Source organism: Dipodomys ordii, unplaced genomic scaffold (genome assembly GCF_000151885.1).
Source record: "Dipodomys ordii isolate 6190 unplaced genomic scaffold, Dord_2.0 Scaffold30, whole genome shotgun sequence".
Classification (NCBI taxonomy): Eukaryota; Metazoa; Chordata; class Mammalia; order Rodentia; family Heteromyidae; genus Dipodomys; species Dipodomys ordii.
Genome location: NW_012267246.1, coordinates 4,324,330 through 4,340,979, shown reverse-complemented (window position 1 = coordinate 4,340,979; position 16,650 = coordinate 4,324,330). Strand labels below are relative to the sequence as shown.

At 37.9% G+C, this 16,650-nt stretch overlaps 1 protein-coding gene across 1 annotated transcript in view; it reads left to right on the top strand.

Annotated features, from left to right (window-relative positions):
* Positions 1–16,650, top strand: part of Ift80 (intraflagellar transport 80) — a 50,460-nt gene that overhangs the window by 26,346 nt on the left and 7,464 nt on the right. The window contains exons 7-14 of the mRNA XM_013016223.1: positions 1,412–1,486; positions 2,631–2,794; positions 6,372–6,436; positions 9,157–9,292; positions 9,692–9,839; positions 11,310–11,481; positions 12,959–13,048; positions 13,154–13,326. Of these exons, the coding sequence (XP_012871677.1) occupies positions 1,412–1,486; positions 2,631–2,794; positions 6,372–6,436; positions 9,157–9,292; positions 9,692–9,839; positions 11,310–11,481; positions 12,959–13,048; positions 13,154–13,326 (1,023 nt within the window). The remainder of the gene's footprint in view (positions 1–1,411; positions 1,487–2,630; positions 2,795–6,371; positions 6,437–9,156; positions 9,293–9,691; positions 9,840–11,309; positions 11,482–12,958; positions 13,049–13,153; positions 13,327–16,650) is intronic.

Genomic DNA, 16,650 nt, shown 5'->3' with positions numbered 1-16,650 from the left:
ATTGCTCACCAGTGTGACGGCTCACTGAAGTCTTCTTCCCATCTTCTGGATTCAAAATGGGTTCGTTCCAATCTCATTCAAAGAATTGACTTTTATATAGCTAGGTGCTAGTGGCTCAATGCCTAGCTACTCAGGAGCTGAAATCTGAGGGTTGCAGTTCAAAGTCAAGAGAGTCTGTGAGACTCTTAACTCTAATTAACCACTAAAAAGCCAGAAGTGGAGCTATGATATAGCCTTGAGTGAATCAGCTAAGGGACAGTGCCCAGACTCTCAGTTCAAGCCCTAGTACTGGCAGGTGCGTGCACATGTGTGTGCACACATATACACACACAGTTTTTTAAATGAAAAGTATTGAGAAAAATTCAAAGCATACATGAGTCATAAACTATTTGGAACTGTGAGACAACTTCGAGACTTTATGGATGGATGGATTTCTTCACTTGTAGATGTTCTCTTCACCCACTCCAGTATTGAAATCATTTTATACTAGAAAAGGAAAAGGAATCATTTCTTCATTTCTTCATCAATGGATCTATTTGTAAGCTTAGTCACAGCTTATATTTATGGTGTTTTACAGCTGACGCAAGCCCCTCACATCTCCCCCCAAGAAGTCTTGTCAGACAGTAGCCTTGGAACTGGAGAAAATCATCATGCTCTTGTTGTTTGTTCTGTACCTGCTGTGTATCAGGCAGGTATTCAGATGCTTGATAGCACTCTACAGATGAAATAAAACCTCTGGTGTTCCAGAGAGTATGCTTGTGAAAAATGGGCAGCCAGGAAACTTTTTTGTTTGTTTGTTTGTTTTTGTTTTTGGTCGGTCGTGGGGCCTGAACTCTGGGCCGGGGTGCTGTCCCTCAGCTCTTCAGCTCAAGGCTAGTGCTCTACCACTTGAGCCACAGCGCCACTTCTGGCTTTTTTTCTTTTTACTTATGTGGTGCTGGGGAATCGAACCCAGGGCCTCATGCATACAAGGCAAGCGCTTTACCACTGAGCCACCTTCCCAGCCCCTGGTGAAACTTTTTAGTCTAGACCTGGGTATCTGAATCCTATATCATGCTGCTGCTGTTTTCGGTTTTCAGATAGTAAACATTAGGTAACTTCCCAGACTCACTGAACTAATAAACAGCAGAAAGGAGACTTGTTCTTAGTATTTCTAAGTTCAGATATTATAATACCTACAATACACATTTCCTGAATGTTTGCTATGGCTACTTGCATACTACAATGTAGTCTTTGCTCTGTACTTGGGGTGTAGACATGAGTGAATAATCTTAGAGCAAAGTAGCAGGTGCTGAATAGAAGTGTGCATGCAATAATCATGAAAATAAAGTTACTTTATTAAAAATAAATGCCTGTCTACTTATTAAAAAGTATTTAATATTTTAAATGTTAATGTCCATTTGTTTTTTAGTACAAAGAACTGGAATACACCACTCATATTTGATCTCAAAGAAGGAACCGTCAGTTTAATTCTGCAGGCAGAGAGGTAATTTGCTTATTACACTTTTTCATCATTGGGCTTAGGTTAAGATACAGAAGTAAAACATTCTTTAAAACACCTATCTTAGTCAGGTGCCAGTGGCTCACACCTATTCAGGAGGCTGAGATCTGAGGATCCCAGTTCAAAGCCAGCCCAAGCAGAAAAGTCCACGAGACTCATCTCAGCTAACCACCAGAAAACCGGAAGTGCCACTGTGGCTCAGAGTGGTAGAGTGCTAGCCTTGAGCGGAAAAAGAAAAAAACTCAGGGACAGTGTCCAGGCCCTGAGTTCAAGCCCTCAGCCAACAAAATAAACAATACCTACTTCATTTATAGAATTAAACAATAACTGTTTGAGAATTGAAAACACGGCTGGGAAGGTGGCTCAGTGGTAGAGTGCTTGCTTTGCATGCATGAGGCCCTGGGTTCTATTTCTCAGCACCACAAAAACAGAAAAATTTGGGAGTAATGTTCAAGTGGTAGCCTTGAGCAGAAGAGCTGAGGGACAGTGCCCAGGCCCAGAGTTCAGGCCCCACAACCAACCAAAAAAACAAAACAAAAGAATAGAAAACACAATAGATAAGTTTATCAATGATTCTAACACAATAGATAAGTTTATCAATGATTCTGGCATTATATACATATATATATATATATATATATATATATATACACACACACACACATCCATATATACACGTGGATATACATATTTACCTATCTGGTTATGTACACAAATTCATACACACACACATATATGTATATTATCCATACTTTGTAGGTTTTTTTCTTTTTTGTGATACTGTGGTTGAACTCACAAATCCATACTTGGTTTGCTGTAGTTCTCTATGTGGAGGAGGGTCACAAAAGGTCTTTTGTTTACTCTGTGCTGTTTGAATTTTTAAATAATATTTTTATATTTTCAAAGGAAAAGTATACCTGTCATACAATGTTTGTGTGACTATCTCCATAATAAAAAACAGAAAACAAACCAAAACAGAGGTTGACTTTCAGTTTTTAAATATTCTATTCTTTATGTATTTATGTACTTATTTTAATTGTAAGACTTAGATATTTTCAAGAGATAAGCTATTTTATAATATAAAAATAAAAATATAGTGTCTTCCTGTTATTTATCCTTTATCTTTTAGGCATTTTCTTCTTGTTGATGGTGGTGGTATCTATTTATATTCTTATGAAGGACGCTTCATTTCCTCTCCCAAGTTTCCTGGGATGAGAACCGACATTCTGAATGCCCAGACTGTTTCTCTGAGTAATGATACCATAGCAATAAAAGACAAAGCTGATGAGAAAAGTAAGTTTATATTCAGAATTTCTCATGCTAGATTTCTGTTACATTTGTTAATGCTACATTAACTTTCATTTTCTCATATGCTAATATTTTAACTTTGTATAGAAGAGTAACTTTCTGATTTGTTCTAAACATGAATTAAATAAGAGTTACTGTATCCAACACAACAATACTATCAGCACTCAAGATTAGTTGTAACAATTAAATGATGCTATATTCAGTAGCTGGAGAAAATGTTTTAAATCAGTTGTGATCCTAAAAAATATTGATTTGTAAATACTTAAAAATAGTCACATTTTCTTCATTTAATAAGAGTATCTTCATTATGCCGGCTATTTTATGTATTTTTTAAATTACTGTTTTAAGTGGATGAAGCTGAAGAAAAATATGAATAACTTAAATTTTGTTTAAACAGCTCAGTCACATCAGTAGTTACAAATAAGTATAAGTAAGCTAAATGTTTTGGAATTCCCTAATACAGTAAAGTCATTTTATCAGGGTGTTGGTAAGTCCCTGATTCAGTTGTCCAGCAGGTGTTACTGAATGTTTACTATGTGTCAGATACTTTCCTGGAAGTTGATGAATAAGGCAGACATTCTAGTAAGCAAAACTAAGGAATTGAGCCAATATGTAGGTAGTGTACCAGTTTCTGTACATGTGAAGGCTAAAATACAGGTCCAGCCTTTGTTAGATCAGATCTTCATACATTTCTGGGCAAAAGTAGATGAATTCATTCACATAGGCCCACCTCTTTATAATTCATACAGTCAGCATAAAAAAGATAAGGTGTGGATTTTTTTGTTGTTGTTGTCAGTCCTGGGCCTGGACTTTGTCCCTGAGCTTTTGCTCAAGGCTAGCACTCTTACCACTTGAGCCACAGTGCCACTTCTGGTTTTTTCTGCTTATGTGGTACTAAGGAATCGAACCCAGGGACCCATGCATGCAAGGCAAGCACTCTACTACTGAGCCACCTTCCCAGCCCCTGGATTTTTATTTTTTAAAGCTATTAATTTCAAAACTGTATAATGATGAAAATGGTCAACTGTAGGCAGCCTAGAATATTTTAAAAACGGAAACCAAACTTTTCTAAATTTTGTTTCTGTACATTAAGAAAAAGCTGCTGTAGTGTTTTTTTATTTTTCTCTGCATATTTGGTAATCTTAGAACATAAGTAACTGTTATAGCATGATCTGTCCTATGAATATAGTCAGTGACTTTAGACATAACAGCTAATACATTTCAGTTAAATTTCCTATTACCAGTATGTTTGCGTCTTTGTGCTATGTGTTGTGTGGTCCATGTTTTTACTGTTCCTAGTACCCTTTTTGTCCTCATTGTTTTGTAATTCTGTCTTTGTCTTTATATAAATGTGTCACTTGGTATGACTCTTGAGCTTGACAAATTTGGAAAGTACTTAATCACCAAAATACTCCAATGGTTTTCATTTTTTCCCAATAATCTTTATTTTTTCCCCAGTTTTTTATTTTTTATTGTTATTTTACTATACAGAGGGGTTACAGTTACATAAGTCAGGTAATGAGTACATTTCTTTTTGAACAATGTCACCCTTTTCCTCACTCCCAGTTTTTTTCTTTTGGCCTCACCCACAACATAGTGTCTAGTGAGTACCACTGTTGGATTTGTTCATCTTTTGTCCTTCCATTTCTGTGCCCCCCTTACTTCCCAAAGACAGATAAATGAACAAACAAGGTGAAAAGAAAAACAATGAAAAAAATCCTTTTGTTTTCCATTTCCTGGAGTTCATTTCAATAAATATTATTAAATGTGATCAGAGGCACATAAGCATTGTGCCTTTGTGTTCCTCCCCTAGGAGTGTCCTCATTTGGTCTCACTGTGTGTGAATGCCTAGAGCCCTATATAATTTATCCTGTTTTGATGTAAATTAGAAACTAGCTTCCACACATGAAAGAAAAAATGTGCCGTTTGTCTCTCTGAGTTTGGCTTACCTCACTTAACATGATTCGTTCTAGGCCCATCCATTTCCCTGCCTCTTCTTTGAAGAAGAGAAAATAATAGGTACCAGTGCCCCTGTCATGTCAGAGCTAAGGAATTACCTTGACAACATGGAAAAAGGGCTGAGGGACAGCACTGGACCAGGTTCCTCCAGTGCTGTCACTTTGTCATTTTCACTTCACTGAGTAGAAGATAAGGAATGGACATGGAGAACTTGGAGCTGATCATCTGATATTCTGGAACATCAAGTAGAATGTTCTATACTAAGATCATCAGTGTGAAACAACATAGTAATGATCTGTGGAGAAAAATGGTTATTGGTAATCATTTTCTCACAATCTAGGCATACTTCAACTCAGTTTTGACATAGCCTACTGAGAATTAGTATAACCCCAAAGGTTAAGGCCTACTGCCCTTACTTCCAGCCAGCCACCTCTTTTTATTTTTTGGTTGTGGGGCTTGAACTCTTGGCCTGGGCACTGTCCCTGAGCTCTTCAGCTCATGGCAAGCACTCTACCACTTGAGCCATTAGCGCCACTTCCTGTTTTCTGGTGGTTAATTGGAGATAAGAGTCTCAGAGACTTTGTTGCTGGGGCTGGCTTTGAACTACGATCCTCAGATCTCAGCCTCCTGAGTAGCTAGGATGACAGGTGTGAGCTACCGGCACCACCTCTTTTTTGAGTGACTGTGAATTCAGGGTTCCTGTGCCCCACTTAACTTTGTAATTTGGTAAAATGACTGACAGAGCCCAAGAGACTATTCTTGTCATTTCCGCTCTGTTATACAAAGTGTCCGCATGCCATGAGGTCTAGGAAGGAACACAGATAGCTTCCATGGCATCTTCACTCTCCAGTACCTCAGTGTGCACCAAACAGGAAGCTTCTCAGAGCTTTGGCATCCAAAGATTTTCATGGTATCATATTACCTCCAATGATTGATTAAATCTCTGGCCACACAAGTGAATTTAATCTCTGGCCCTCTTCCCATCTCCAGAGGTGAGAGAACTCCGAGCTCCAACCCTCACCACATGCTTAGTCTTATTGGTGGTGAGTCCCTCTTCTGGAGCTAGGGAGGCACTCTACAAGAGTCCACCGTTTTCATTAGCACCGTGACTTCCAGCCAGGAAGACAGGACAGTAGATAGACATAAAACAGAACATATGCATGCCTGGCATCATGAGTTCCATGGTAAGGAGTGCAATTGTGATTTTATACTGGTCCGAATCGGTAGTGGCAGAATTAAAAGTCACATCTACATTTGGACTTGTCATGGTTGAATCAGTGGCTCATTGATGCCTTTACATGAACAGTTTTAATTAGGAATATGTCTTAGGAAGAAACATTTAGTTCTCAAGTTTTCCTAAGAAATAATTAGGAATAGGTTTTAGGAAGGAACGTTTAGTTTCCCAGTTTTCCTAAGAAATGTGACCCCCCCATTAATAAATAAGAATTTGGTTCTATTGGTTGTTTTTTTGTTTTTTTTTTTTTTTTGCTGTGCTGTGGCACAGAGTTCAATAATTTCTAAGTATTTTGCTAGTTCTACTGAAATGTACCAGTAAAGAGTCTAATATAGCACATTAATGTTCTGCTTTTTTTTCCCCCCCAAGTCATCTTTCTCTTTGAGGCGTCCACTGGCAAACCCCTGGGGGATGGGAAGAGTCTTTCTCATAAGGTAATGGAATGAACTATTTCTAATGCAGATAACAACGGTGATTACTGCTCTATGAAGATTAATAGTCATATTTTAATGAGGAAAATGGAATTTAGTCTTATATTTTGAACCAGAGTACCTTCTACACAGATTATTTTGCCTAAAAAAATCACAGTTTAAAACAAAGAATAGGGAAAGTCTATAATAGAAAGCGTGTATGCAAATTAATTGAATAAAAGGAATTGACTTGTATGTCTATGGTTCAGGCTCTGCTTTTCAATATTATGATTATGGTTTGTTTATTTTTTGTCAGTCATGGGGGTTTGAACTCTGGGCCTAAGCCCTATCCCTCAGTTTTTCAGCTCAAGGATAGTACTCTACCACTTGAGCCACAGTGCCACTTCTGGTTTTCTGGTGGTTAATCGGAGGTAAGAGTCTCATGGAATTTCCTGCCTGGGCTGACTTTGAACTGACTTTGACTGAGATCCTCAGTTCTCAGCCTCCTGAGTAGGTAGGATTACAGGCGTGAGCCACTGGTGTCCGGCATCCCTTTTGTACTTTTAAAATTGAATATTGAGTATACTCATGTAGTTTTGATTCAGATAGAAGTCAAAACCATTATAAAGTATACAAGGAAGTCAACCATAGTGGCTCACCCTTGTAGTCCCAGCAACTCAGGTGGTAGAGACTGGGAGGATTGTGGTTGGAGGTTAGGCTGGGTGTGGTGTCTTCCTACCTGTTATCTCCCTTCCCATGACGCTTAGGTTGGAGGATTTTGGCTCAAAGCTGGCTGAGGCAAAAAGCGTGAAACTCTGTCTGAAAAAGCTGAAAGGGCTGGAGTGTTAAGGTCCTTGAGTACTTCAAGAACTGCCAAAAAAAATGTGTGAAAAGACCCCTACGAAATGGGGAGGCACTGCTGCTAACCTCTTATATATTTCCCCAGACCCTCAGATCTTAGCCTCCTGATTAGCTAGGATTACAGACATGAGCCACCAGTGCCCAACATATGACTGTAATTCTTAATTGCAGAGATCATCTTCTTGGAAAGGTTTCTATTTTTAAAACATCTAACTTAGTATTCTATGAGTACCTTGATAGATTGAAACAAGACAAAAGTCTTTTCTATCTTAGAGTATAAATTATAGTAGGCCAAGCTCAGAGAGACAATTGGCACATGTTTTCTCTCATGTGGAAGCTAGATCTAAAATACACTGGGACATGATATATTTTACAGGACTCTAGACATCCACACACAGTGAGACCAAAGGAGGATGCTCCTAGGAGAGGAACACAGAGGCGCAATGCCTATGTGCCTCTCATCATATGAACACTAGGAAATTTGAAACGAAGTTTTTTCCTTTGTTGCTGTTTCCATTTTCTTTTCTTTTTGTCTCAGTTTTCCATTTATATGTCTTTAGGAGGATAAAGGGAGGCATAGAGAACAAGACCTTATGAAGTTCTGAATGAATCATATAACTTGTGCCTGGGGATGGTAGGGAAAAACTGGAAGAGTACAAGGGAAGGGTTGACATAGTCCACAAAGAAATGTACTCATTACCTGACTTACGTAACTGTAACTCCTCTGTATATCATCTTTATAATAACAAAAACTTTAAAAAAAGAATATAAACTATAGCATTCCAGAGAAGAGCTTAATTTTTTTAATGTATTTTGAACTGGAATGTGACTGATCCATCAATTTGGATAATGTGTGTTTTGTCTTAAAAGGGGTTGTTTATAGTACACTTAGAAACAGTACACTAATTACTATTATACATATAGTATAGTCATATGGTATAGTATGGTATGGTATAGTCATGGTTCTTGTTCCTAGCAGTCTTTATATATAATATACAGTAAATTGGCCCCTCTTGGATTGAACTGAAATGACTATCTTGGAACATTTCCAACTTTTAAGAAAATCCATCTTACTAGGTAGTATTAGATTAATGAAATATGCCAGAACTACTGTTTTTCTATGGAACAGCAGAGATCTTGGAGTCAGAAGTCTGAGTTAGAAATCTTAGACATGCTTGGGACCAGCCTGCTCTGAAGAAAAATCATTTAATAGCATTGGATTGCAATTGCAAGTAAATATTAAATAATAGCCATATCGGGTTTCCTGCTTCACAGGAAATGATATGAAAGACTCTGCAAATGTTAACCTGGGAGAAATATGAGTTATTCCTATGTGTGTTCAAAATTCATTCTGACAAATCTTTAAAATATAGGAATCATAAAATTTTAGTATGAGAAACTTGGTACTCAAAACAGACCATTCATGTGATAATCAGACGCTCCTTCACCATCAAGACAGGACAGAAGGGCAGTTTACATAGGGTCACACTGTAGATTATTTTCTTGTAGTGTGAGAATATCTTTCCCTTGATTTTCTGACAAAGTAATGACAATTAACTTTTGAATTATTAGTATATTGGCAGTCCAAAATCAACAGGAACATTTTATAATTCTAAGCAGATGAATGACATTTAATAGATTCTTTTGTGTTTGTTTATTTTAAATGTTTTGAGAGAGTATTGCTCTGTTACCCACACTGATCTAGAACTCATGATCCTCCTGCCTCAGCCTCCTGAATACTGGGATTGTAGGTTTGTGCTACCATGCCAGACTTAATTGATCTTTAAGGACAGGAATGCCATTTAAAAAAAATTACTTAAACGATCTTACCTCAGACACTAGAATTGATCTGACATTTACTGTTGTTATTTTTTTAATTTTAGAATGAAATCTTGGAAATTGCTCTGGATCAAAAAGGACTTACCAATGATAGAAAAGTTGCTTTCATTGATAAAAATAGGGATCTCTATATTACTTCAGTGAAACGATTTGGGAAGGAAGAACAAATTATCAAACTTGGTAAAATAATTCTAGTGCATTTAAAATTTTAATTGTTAATGTAAAAATCTATTTTATATACTAAATATTTAATGCTTGGATGACTCTGTGGTAATATTTTCTCACATTTCTTATCTATTTAACTCGATTTTAAAAGGAAGTTTTTGGCTTCTGCAGCTAAGTTGGCATTGAAAGTAAAATCTGTGAATTAAAAATGTAGTGTTCTAAGTAGAACCTTCAAGTAGTTTCATAAACGTTATGTGAATTTTTACATTTTTACCATTATGCTATCAGAAAGTAGAGATGTACCTACTTACCACAAATGAGATGGGATCTTGTTTTCTCAGTTAATTTTAAAGATACAATTTTTTTACTTATATGTTGGCACTAACAAAATACATCTATTCTTTTGAAATTAAGGAACAATGGTACACACATTGGCATGGTGTGACTCATGCAATATCCTGTGTGGCCTTCAGGATACTCGGTTCACAGTGTGGTACTATCCCAACACTGTGTATGTGGACAGAGACATTTTGCCTAAAACGTTATATGAGAAGGATGCAAGGTAAGATCTTCTGCATGGATTCTGCGTGGTTTAAAGAGAACTCCTTTCAGTCATGCTTTTGCATCTAAACAAATCATTTATGTAAAGCTAGCTTAGTGAGATTTTATCGATGAAATCAAGTTGAAAATGTAGTCTGAAGTGTTTATCTCTCATGTGACTATGAAGTATTTCTCATGCTGGTGTTGTTTAATGGAAGCTCAGGACGTTTGCTCAGTATGATTGATTTTAAAGTAGGCAACTCTTACAATTTTTCAATAATATACAAATTTGTGACAGCATCCCAGCATGCAGACAATCATTGACTTTAAGACATTCTGAATGTATTTGTCTCTTAAGTTGAATTTTTAGGTTGAGACTAAAGACAGAAAAAATTGAAAATTACTGAAAGCATTTAAAAAAGTACTTATGTGGACAAAGGGTGAATGAATGCAGCAGTGGTACTCACTAGACACTATGTTGAAAATCAACTATGCAACTTGTAGGTGGTCATGGGAGGGGAAAACTGGAAGAGAGCAAGGGGAGCAGGGGACTTTGTCCAGAAAGGAATGCACTCATTGCCTGACCTATGTAACTGTAACCCCTCTGTATTTATAATAACAGTAAAATAAAAAAATTGTAAAATTTATGTGCTTCAGAAAGTGAAGTACATTTATATTCCTAAGTTTTCTAAGAGATAGATCTCTTACTCTTCACAAAGGACTACAAAGGCTTCTTGACTCTAAATCTTAGTGTGGTTTCCAAGTATGTTTAGAGTTTATTTTTAATACTCATGTTTACAACCTTGGCAAAACTAGAAAGGGCTTCAAAACAAAACTTATTTTTTAAAAGTATTTAACTCACTGAAAGGAACTTAGTCTTATTAAAGTCCACTTTTTATTATGACAGAATTATCTTGGAGTTAAGCATAATTTTTATCAGTATGCCTTTTAATATGGTTAAAAACAAGCCAAGTGATTTCATCATTTACATGATTTATCTTAATCAGGAAAAAGATGCATTTGTCAGCCTTCTGTTACCATCACACATTCCTGAGACAGTCAGGTTGTAGAGAGGAGACTACTTAAGGTCTGAGCTTTCAGTCAGAGGTGAAGCTATATTTTTAAGGCTAGGAAGTGAGAGAGGAGGCCTGGGGTTGTGCCCTTCATTTCAGCAACCTTGAGGTCATCCCAGTAACACAAGTCTTTACCACGTAGGCCTTAGAGACCCTGAAGCTCCAAAATGCGGGTGGCTCATACCTGTAATCCTAGCTACTCAGTTGAGATCTGAAGGTCATAGTTCAAAGCCAGCATGGGCAGGAAAGTTTGTGAAACTCCAATTAACCATCAAAAAGCTGTGGCTCAAGTGGGTAGAATGCTAGCCTTGAGGAAAAAAGTTCAGAAACAGTACATAGGCTCTGAGTTCAATCCCTTATAACCCATACAAAAATATTTCTTTGCTCAGAGTATCTTGCCCCTCCTCCTTTCTCAACAGTGAATATAGTAAAAACCCTCATATTGTGAGTTTTGTGGGGAATCAGGTAACTATCAGAAGAGCAGATGGGTCTCTGGTCCACATCAGCATATCTCCGTATCCTGCTATTCTTCAGGAATATGTGAGCAGTTCCAAGTGGGAGGATGCTGTAAGACTTTGTCGATTTGTTAAGGTACTCTCCATTTCTGATCCACATTCGTATATGTATTGTGCATTAGCTTACCTTTTGGCAAAACATGTAATAATAGTTATGAATAGTTATGAGTGAGACCATGTTTGTTTGTTTTTGCCAGTCTTGGGGCTTGAACTCAGGGCCTGGGCCCTGTGCTGTCCCTGAGCTTTTGCTCAAGGCTACCACTCTACCACTTGAGCCACAGTGCTACTTCTGGTCTTTTCTGTTCATGTGGTACTGAGGAATCGAACCCAGGGCTTCATGCATGCTAGGCAAGCACTCTGCTACTAAGCCACATTCCCATCCTAGAGATCATGTGTTTTTATAAATGAATACATGGTTGGTATGAAGAGGTGTTGCCATGTGGTTGATTTTCAGAGAGGCTATAATTAGGCACTGGTATATGTATCAGTCTTCTGTGGAACATTTTCTGAGAGTCAGATTCCTAAGTTGTATTCCCACAGAGAGTCTGACTCACTGCACCTCTTTTTGATTGAGGCATGCACATCTTTTTAAGCTCCTCAGATCATTCTTTTGTATACCTAAAGTTAAAAGTCTGTGCTTTAAGCTGCGAATAATGGCATATGCCTATAATCTTAGCATTTGAAAGGCTGTGCATGAGGATCTATAGCCTCGGGATATATAGCATGAGACCCTATCTCAACAAAAGGGGAAATATGCATATGTGTATGTGTGTGTGTGTTTGTGTGTGTGTATTCTGCTTTGATCAGCATTTCCTAACTAGTTGGTTGAATCTAGTATATTCCAAAATGTGTCTGACCATAGATCTCCTTTATTGAATCAGTTACCATCCATTAGAATACACTCCTGAAATGTCATTTAGATGCTTTACCTTATCAGGGCTTATTGGTGGCCATCTTCATGGCAGTATCATATGAGAGCACACTACAAAGTGGCCACAATAAAATTTTTTCCTCTCACTAATTTTTATTTATTTATTTTTTGGGTCCGGTCATGGGGCCTGAACTCTGGGCCTGGGCATTGTCCCTCAGCTCTTCAGCTCAAGGCTAGAGCTCTACCACTTGAGCCACAATGCCACTTCCGGCTTTTTTCTTTTTGCTTATGTGGTGCTGAGGAATCGAACCCAGGGCCTCAGGCATGCAAGGCAAGCACTCTACCACTGAGCCACCTTCCCAGCCCCCTCACACTAATTTTTTAAGGTTAGTTTTCAATGCTATGTTTCAAAATTGTGTGTGTGAGTGAGCACACATTCACACCAGTACTGGGACTTGAGCTCAGGGCCACATAATTTCACTCAGTTTTTGCATTTGTCTGCCTGAGATGGCTTTGAACCTCAATACTCAGGTCTCAGCCTCCTGCGTAGCTAGGATTATAGACAGGAGCCACCACTACCTGGCTTCACTTGATAACTTATTACTTAAATTATTTAATAGTTTTACCCTGAGTATTCTGATGTGGGCCTCATGGTTAAGCGTGTACTCTTGGCTTCACTTAGGAGCAAACCATGTGGGCGTGTCTGGCTGCCATGGCACTTGCCAACCGAGACATGACCACTGCAGAAATTGCCTACGCAGCAATCGGCGAGGTGAGTCATATGCACACATAAATGCGTGTGCGCACGTTTCTCACAAGTTGTTCTGTTGCATTTCTGTTTTTATTCACATGGAATGTACTACTTTTTCTTTTCTAGATTGATAAGGTTCAGTACATCAACTCTATAAAAGATCTTCCATCCAAAGAATCAAAAATGGCACATATACTAATGTTTAGTGGGAACATACAGGAAGCTGAAATAGTACTTCTTCAGGCTGGCCTTGTTTATCAAGCAATCCAGATCAATATTAATCTCTACAACTGGGAAAGGTAATAAAAATGCTTTTCAGTGATTCCAAAGCCTGTTTGACCTTATGTATTCTTCCGTCTATCACTTAGTAAATTACACTTTCCTGCTCTGCCTAACACTACAGAAGAGTTTTTTTGTGTTTATATTTATGAGAGGTTTGCCTGCAGGATTTTAACATTTTCAAGCCTAGAAAATTATCTATTTAATCAATATTAATTATGATATTTGGCTTTTTGAGCTTTGCTTACCTTGTTCAACCTATTGATCACATCACCAGCTCCATCCACTTCCTGTGCATTACATGATTTAATTTTTTTATAGTCGTGTAATATTCTATAGTATATAAGTAGTTAACAGTTTCTTTTTTAAGTTGGTTCCACAGTTTGCTATTTTGAATAGAACTGGTTTAATTAACATGGGTATGCAAGGGTCTTTCTTGTATATTGACTTAGATTACTTCAGATATATGTCCAGGAGTGGTATAATGAAGTCATAAGATAAGTCTGTTTTTATTGTTTTATGAGCCTCCATACTGATTTCCATAGTGTGTGCACACTCCAATGATGCATGAGGGTTCCTTCCCCACCCCCAAATCCTTACCACTATTTATTGTTGTTGGTTTTATTGATGTTCTTACTGTTGTAAGTTGGAATCTTAGTGTAGTTTTGATTTACTAAAAATATTGAACCTTTCTTCTCATATCTATTAGTCATTTCCCTACCATCCATCCCTTTTTTATCTTTGCAGATATCTGTCCTCTTTTCCCTTTCAGATCATATACTTCTAGAAGGACATTTTATATATACAGAGTAGCTATTTAATATTCATATTCTTCATGTCAGTTAAATACTCTGTGAGCTGCATTACAAACATAGATGGACATGCTATATTTCTCCACATGTCAGGAATTATTGAACAACAACAAATTCATAAGCTATGTCAGTTTTACTTGGCAAGGCCTCATTGAACCCTATAGTTACTGCTCTAATCTTTTTTTAGACATTCTGTAAGCTTTTTATTACTGAGAATGGTACTGTGTGATCTGAGGTTAATATTAGTAGATAAGATTGGAATAAAGGAACCTGTGTTAGGAGCTGGGAAGGTGGCTCAGTGGTAGAGTGCTTGCCTTGCATGCATGAGGCCCTGGGTTTGATTCCTCAGCACCACATAAGCAGAAGAAAAAAAAAAAAAGGAACCTGTGTTATCAGTGGCCAGGGCTATCAGATGGCCTCAGTGAGGGGTGACAGTGAACAAGACACATGTACTCATAAATTGACATGTTAAAAAAATAGTGGGCTGGGAATGTGGCTTAGTGGTAGAGTGCTTGCCTAGTATGCATGAAGCCCTGGGTTCTCTTCCTCAGTACCACATAAACAGAAAAGTTCAGAAGTGGAGCTGTAGGCCAAGTGGTAGAGTGCTAGCCTTGAGAAAAAGGAGCTCAGGGACAGTGCCCAGGCCAAACTAGTGAGGATAATGATGCCCTGGGTATACCTAAGATTCACCAGAAGGACGTAAAGAAGGAAGAGAAAGAAAAAGTGACAAAATGTTTCAACTAATCACATGTGGGGTCCTTTTTAGGTCTTGATTCAAACAAACAATAAAACATTCAAGATAGAGAAATAGGGTGCTGAATATAATACGGTAGGCAGTGAAGTATTTACAGATGAAAAGACATGATGACTGAAGTCTGATTTAAGGGAAATGGTAGGGGAGGGGGGTGCGGAGAGGGAGAGCAACGACTCACCAGCTGATTGTTGAAGCTGACTGACCGTGTATGTGAGGATTCACTACATGACTCTACTCCCTTGTAGATGATCCTTCTGAAGCCAGACCCTTAGATGTTGGTGTTCTTATTTTTTTTTTTTGGTCAGTCATGGGGCTTGAACTCTGAGCCTGGGTGCTGTCCCTCAGCTCTTCAGCTCAAGGTTAGTGCTCTACCACTTGAGCCACAGCGTCACTTCCAGTTTTCTGGTGGTTTATTAGAGATAAAAGTCTCACAGATTTTGCTGCCTGGGCTGGCTTTGAACCACAATCCTCAGATCTCAGTCTCCTGAGTTGCTGGGATTACAGGCGTGAACCACCAGTGCCCAGTGATGTTGGTGTTCTGTAGCATATACCTGCTGCCCTCTTTTCTCTTGCTTCTGTACATCTTCATGGTGAATCTTAGCTATGCTCTGGGATCATTATTCTCACTAGTTCTTCTCTAGTGGCTCTACCAAACTTTATAGCCATTAACCAAGGTTCCACAGGCACTGAGTTCTGGACTTTGTCCCAAGGACTTCAGCTCCAGACTTAGCCACAAGTTGAAGCTTGCATCTAGCTACTTGATAGGCTTAGGATTTAATTTGCTGGGTTTTGTTCATCTGTTTGAGAAGCATAGTCTTACTGGTTTGTGCCTCTGTCCTTCATATTTAAAATTTGAAAATTACCTGAAACCTAGTAAGATGTAGCACCTAAGGAGTCAGAGTAAGCAAGTTTTCTGCTGGCTGTCTACTTGGCACATTTCAAGGTAATGTTCTCTTGAAACGGGAGATAAGAGAGGTAGAAATTAGAAGCTCTAAGTAACTGCATTGATCTTTTACTTAAGTATTAACAAAAATAAATGTCTTACCTTATACCAGTTATATATATATATATATATATATATATATATATATATACACACACACACACACATATATGCCAGTTTAGTCATTCAAGCTATGTAAAAGCTCATACTCTGAAGTTATATCATCTTCTTTTTTTCCTTTTTCTGATCCTGGAGCTTGAACTCTAGGCCTGTGTGCTGTCCCTGAGCTTCTTTTGCTTGAGGCTAGTACTCTACCACTTGAGCCACAGAACCACTTCTGGCTTTTTCTGAGTGGTTTATTGGAGATAAGAGTCTCACAGACTTTCCTGCCTGGGCTAGCTTCGAACTGTGATCCTCAGATCTCAACCTCCCGAGGTTTAGATTATAGGCATCAGCCACTGGCGCCTGGCTAACATCTTTTTTTTTTTTTAATATATAACTTCTATTTAAATATATGGATCCATTCCAGCCTAGAATCTAATGTCACATTTGTTTGGTTGCCAGATAACTATTTTAAAACTAGAAACACATGTCTCCCAAAACCCTTATGTAATTTAGAGTAAGTTCCCTCTAAATGTGGTAAAGAACTGCTTTTTTTTTTAACTCAGTCTATGCTTTAAGAGAACACTTAAAATAGCACCTATCATTTAAATGTTTGCCTTTAGCCATTGTTCTTCAAATAATACATATTTTATTATTACAGTAACAGCAGTGATAATAGATAATACTTAGTAATTGAGCTTCTAAATACAGATTAGACATCATATTCTGGTCT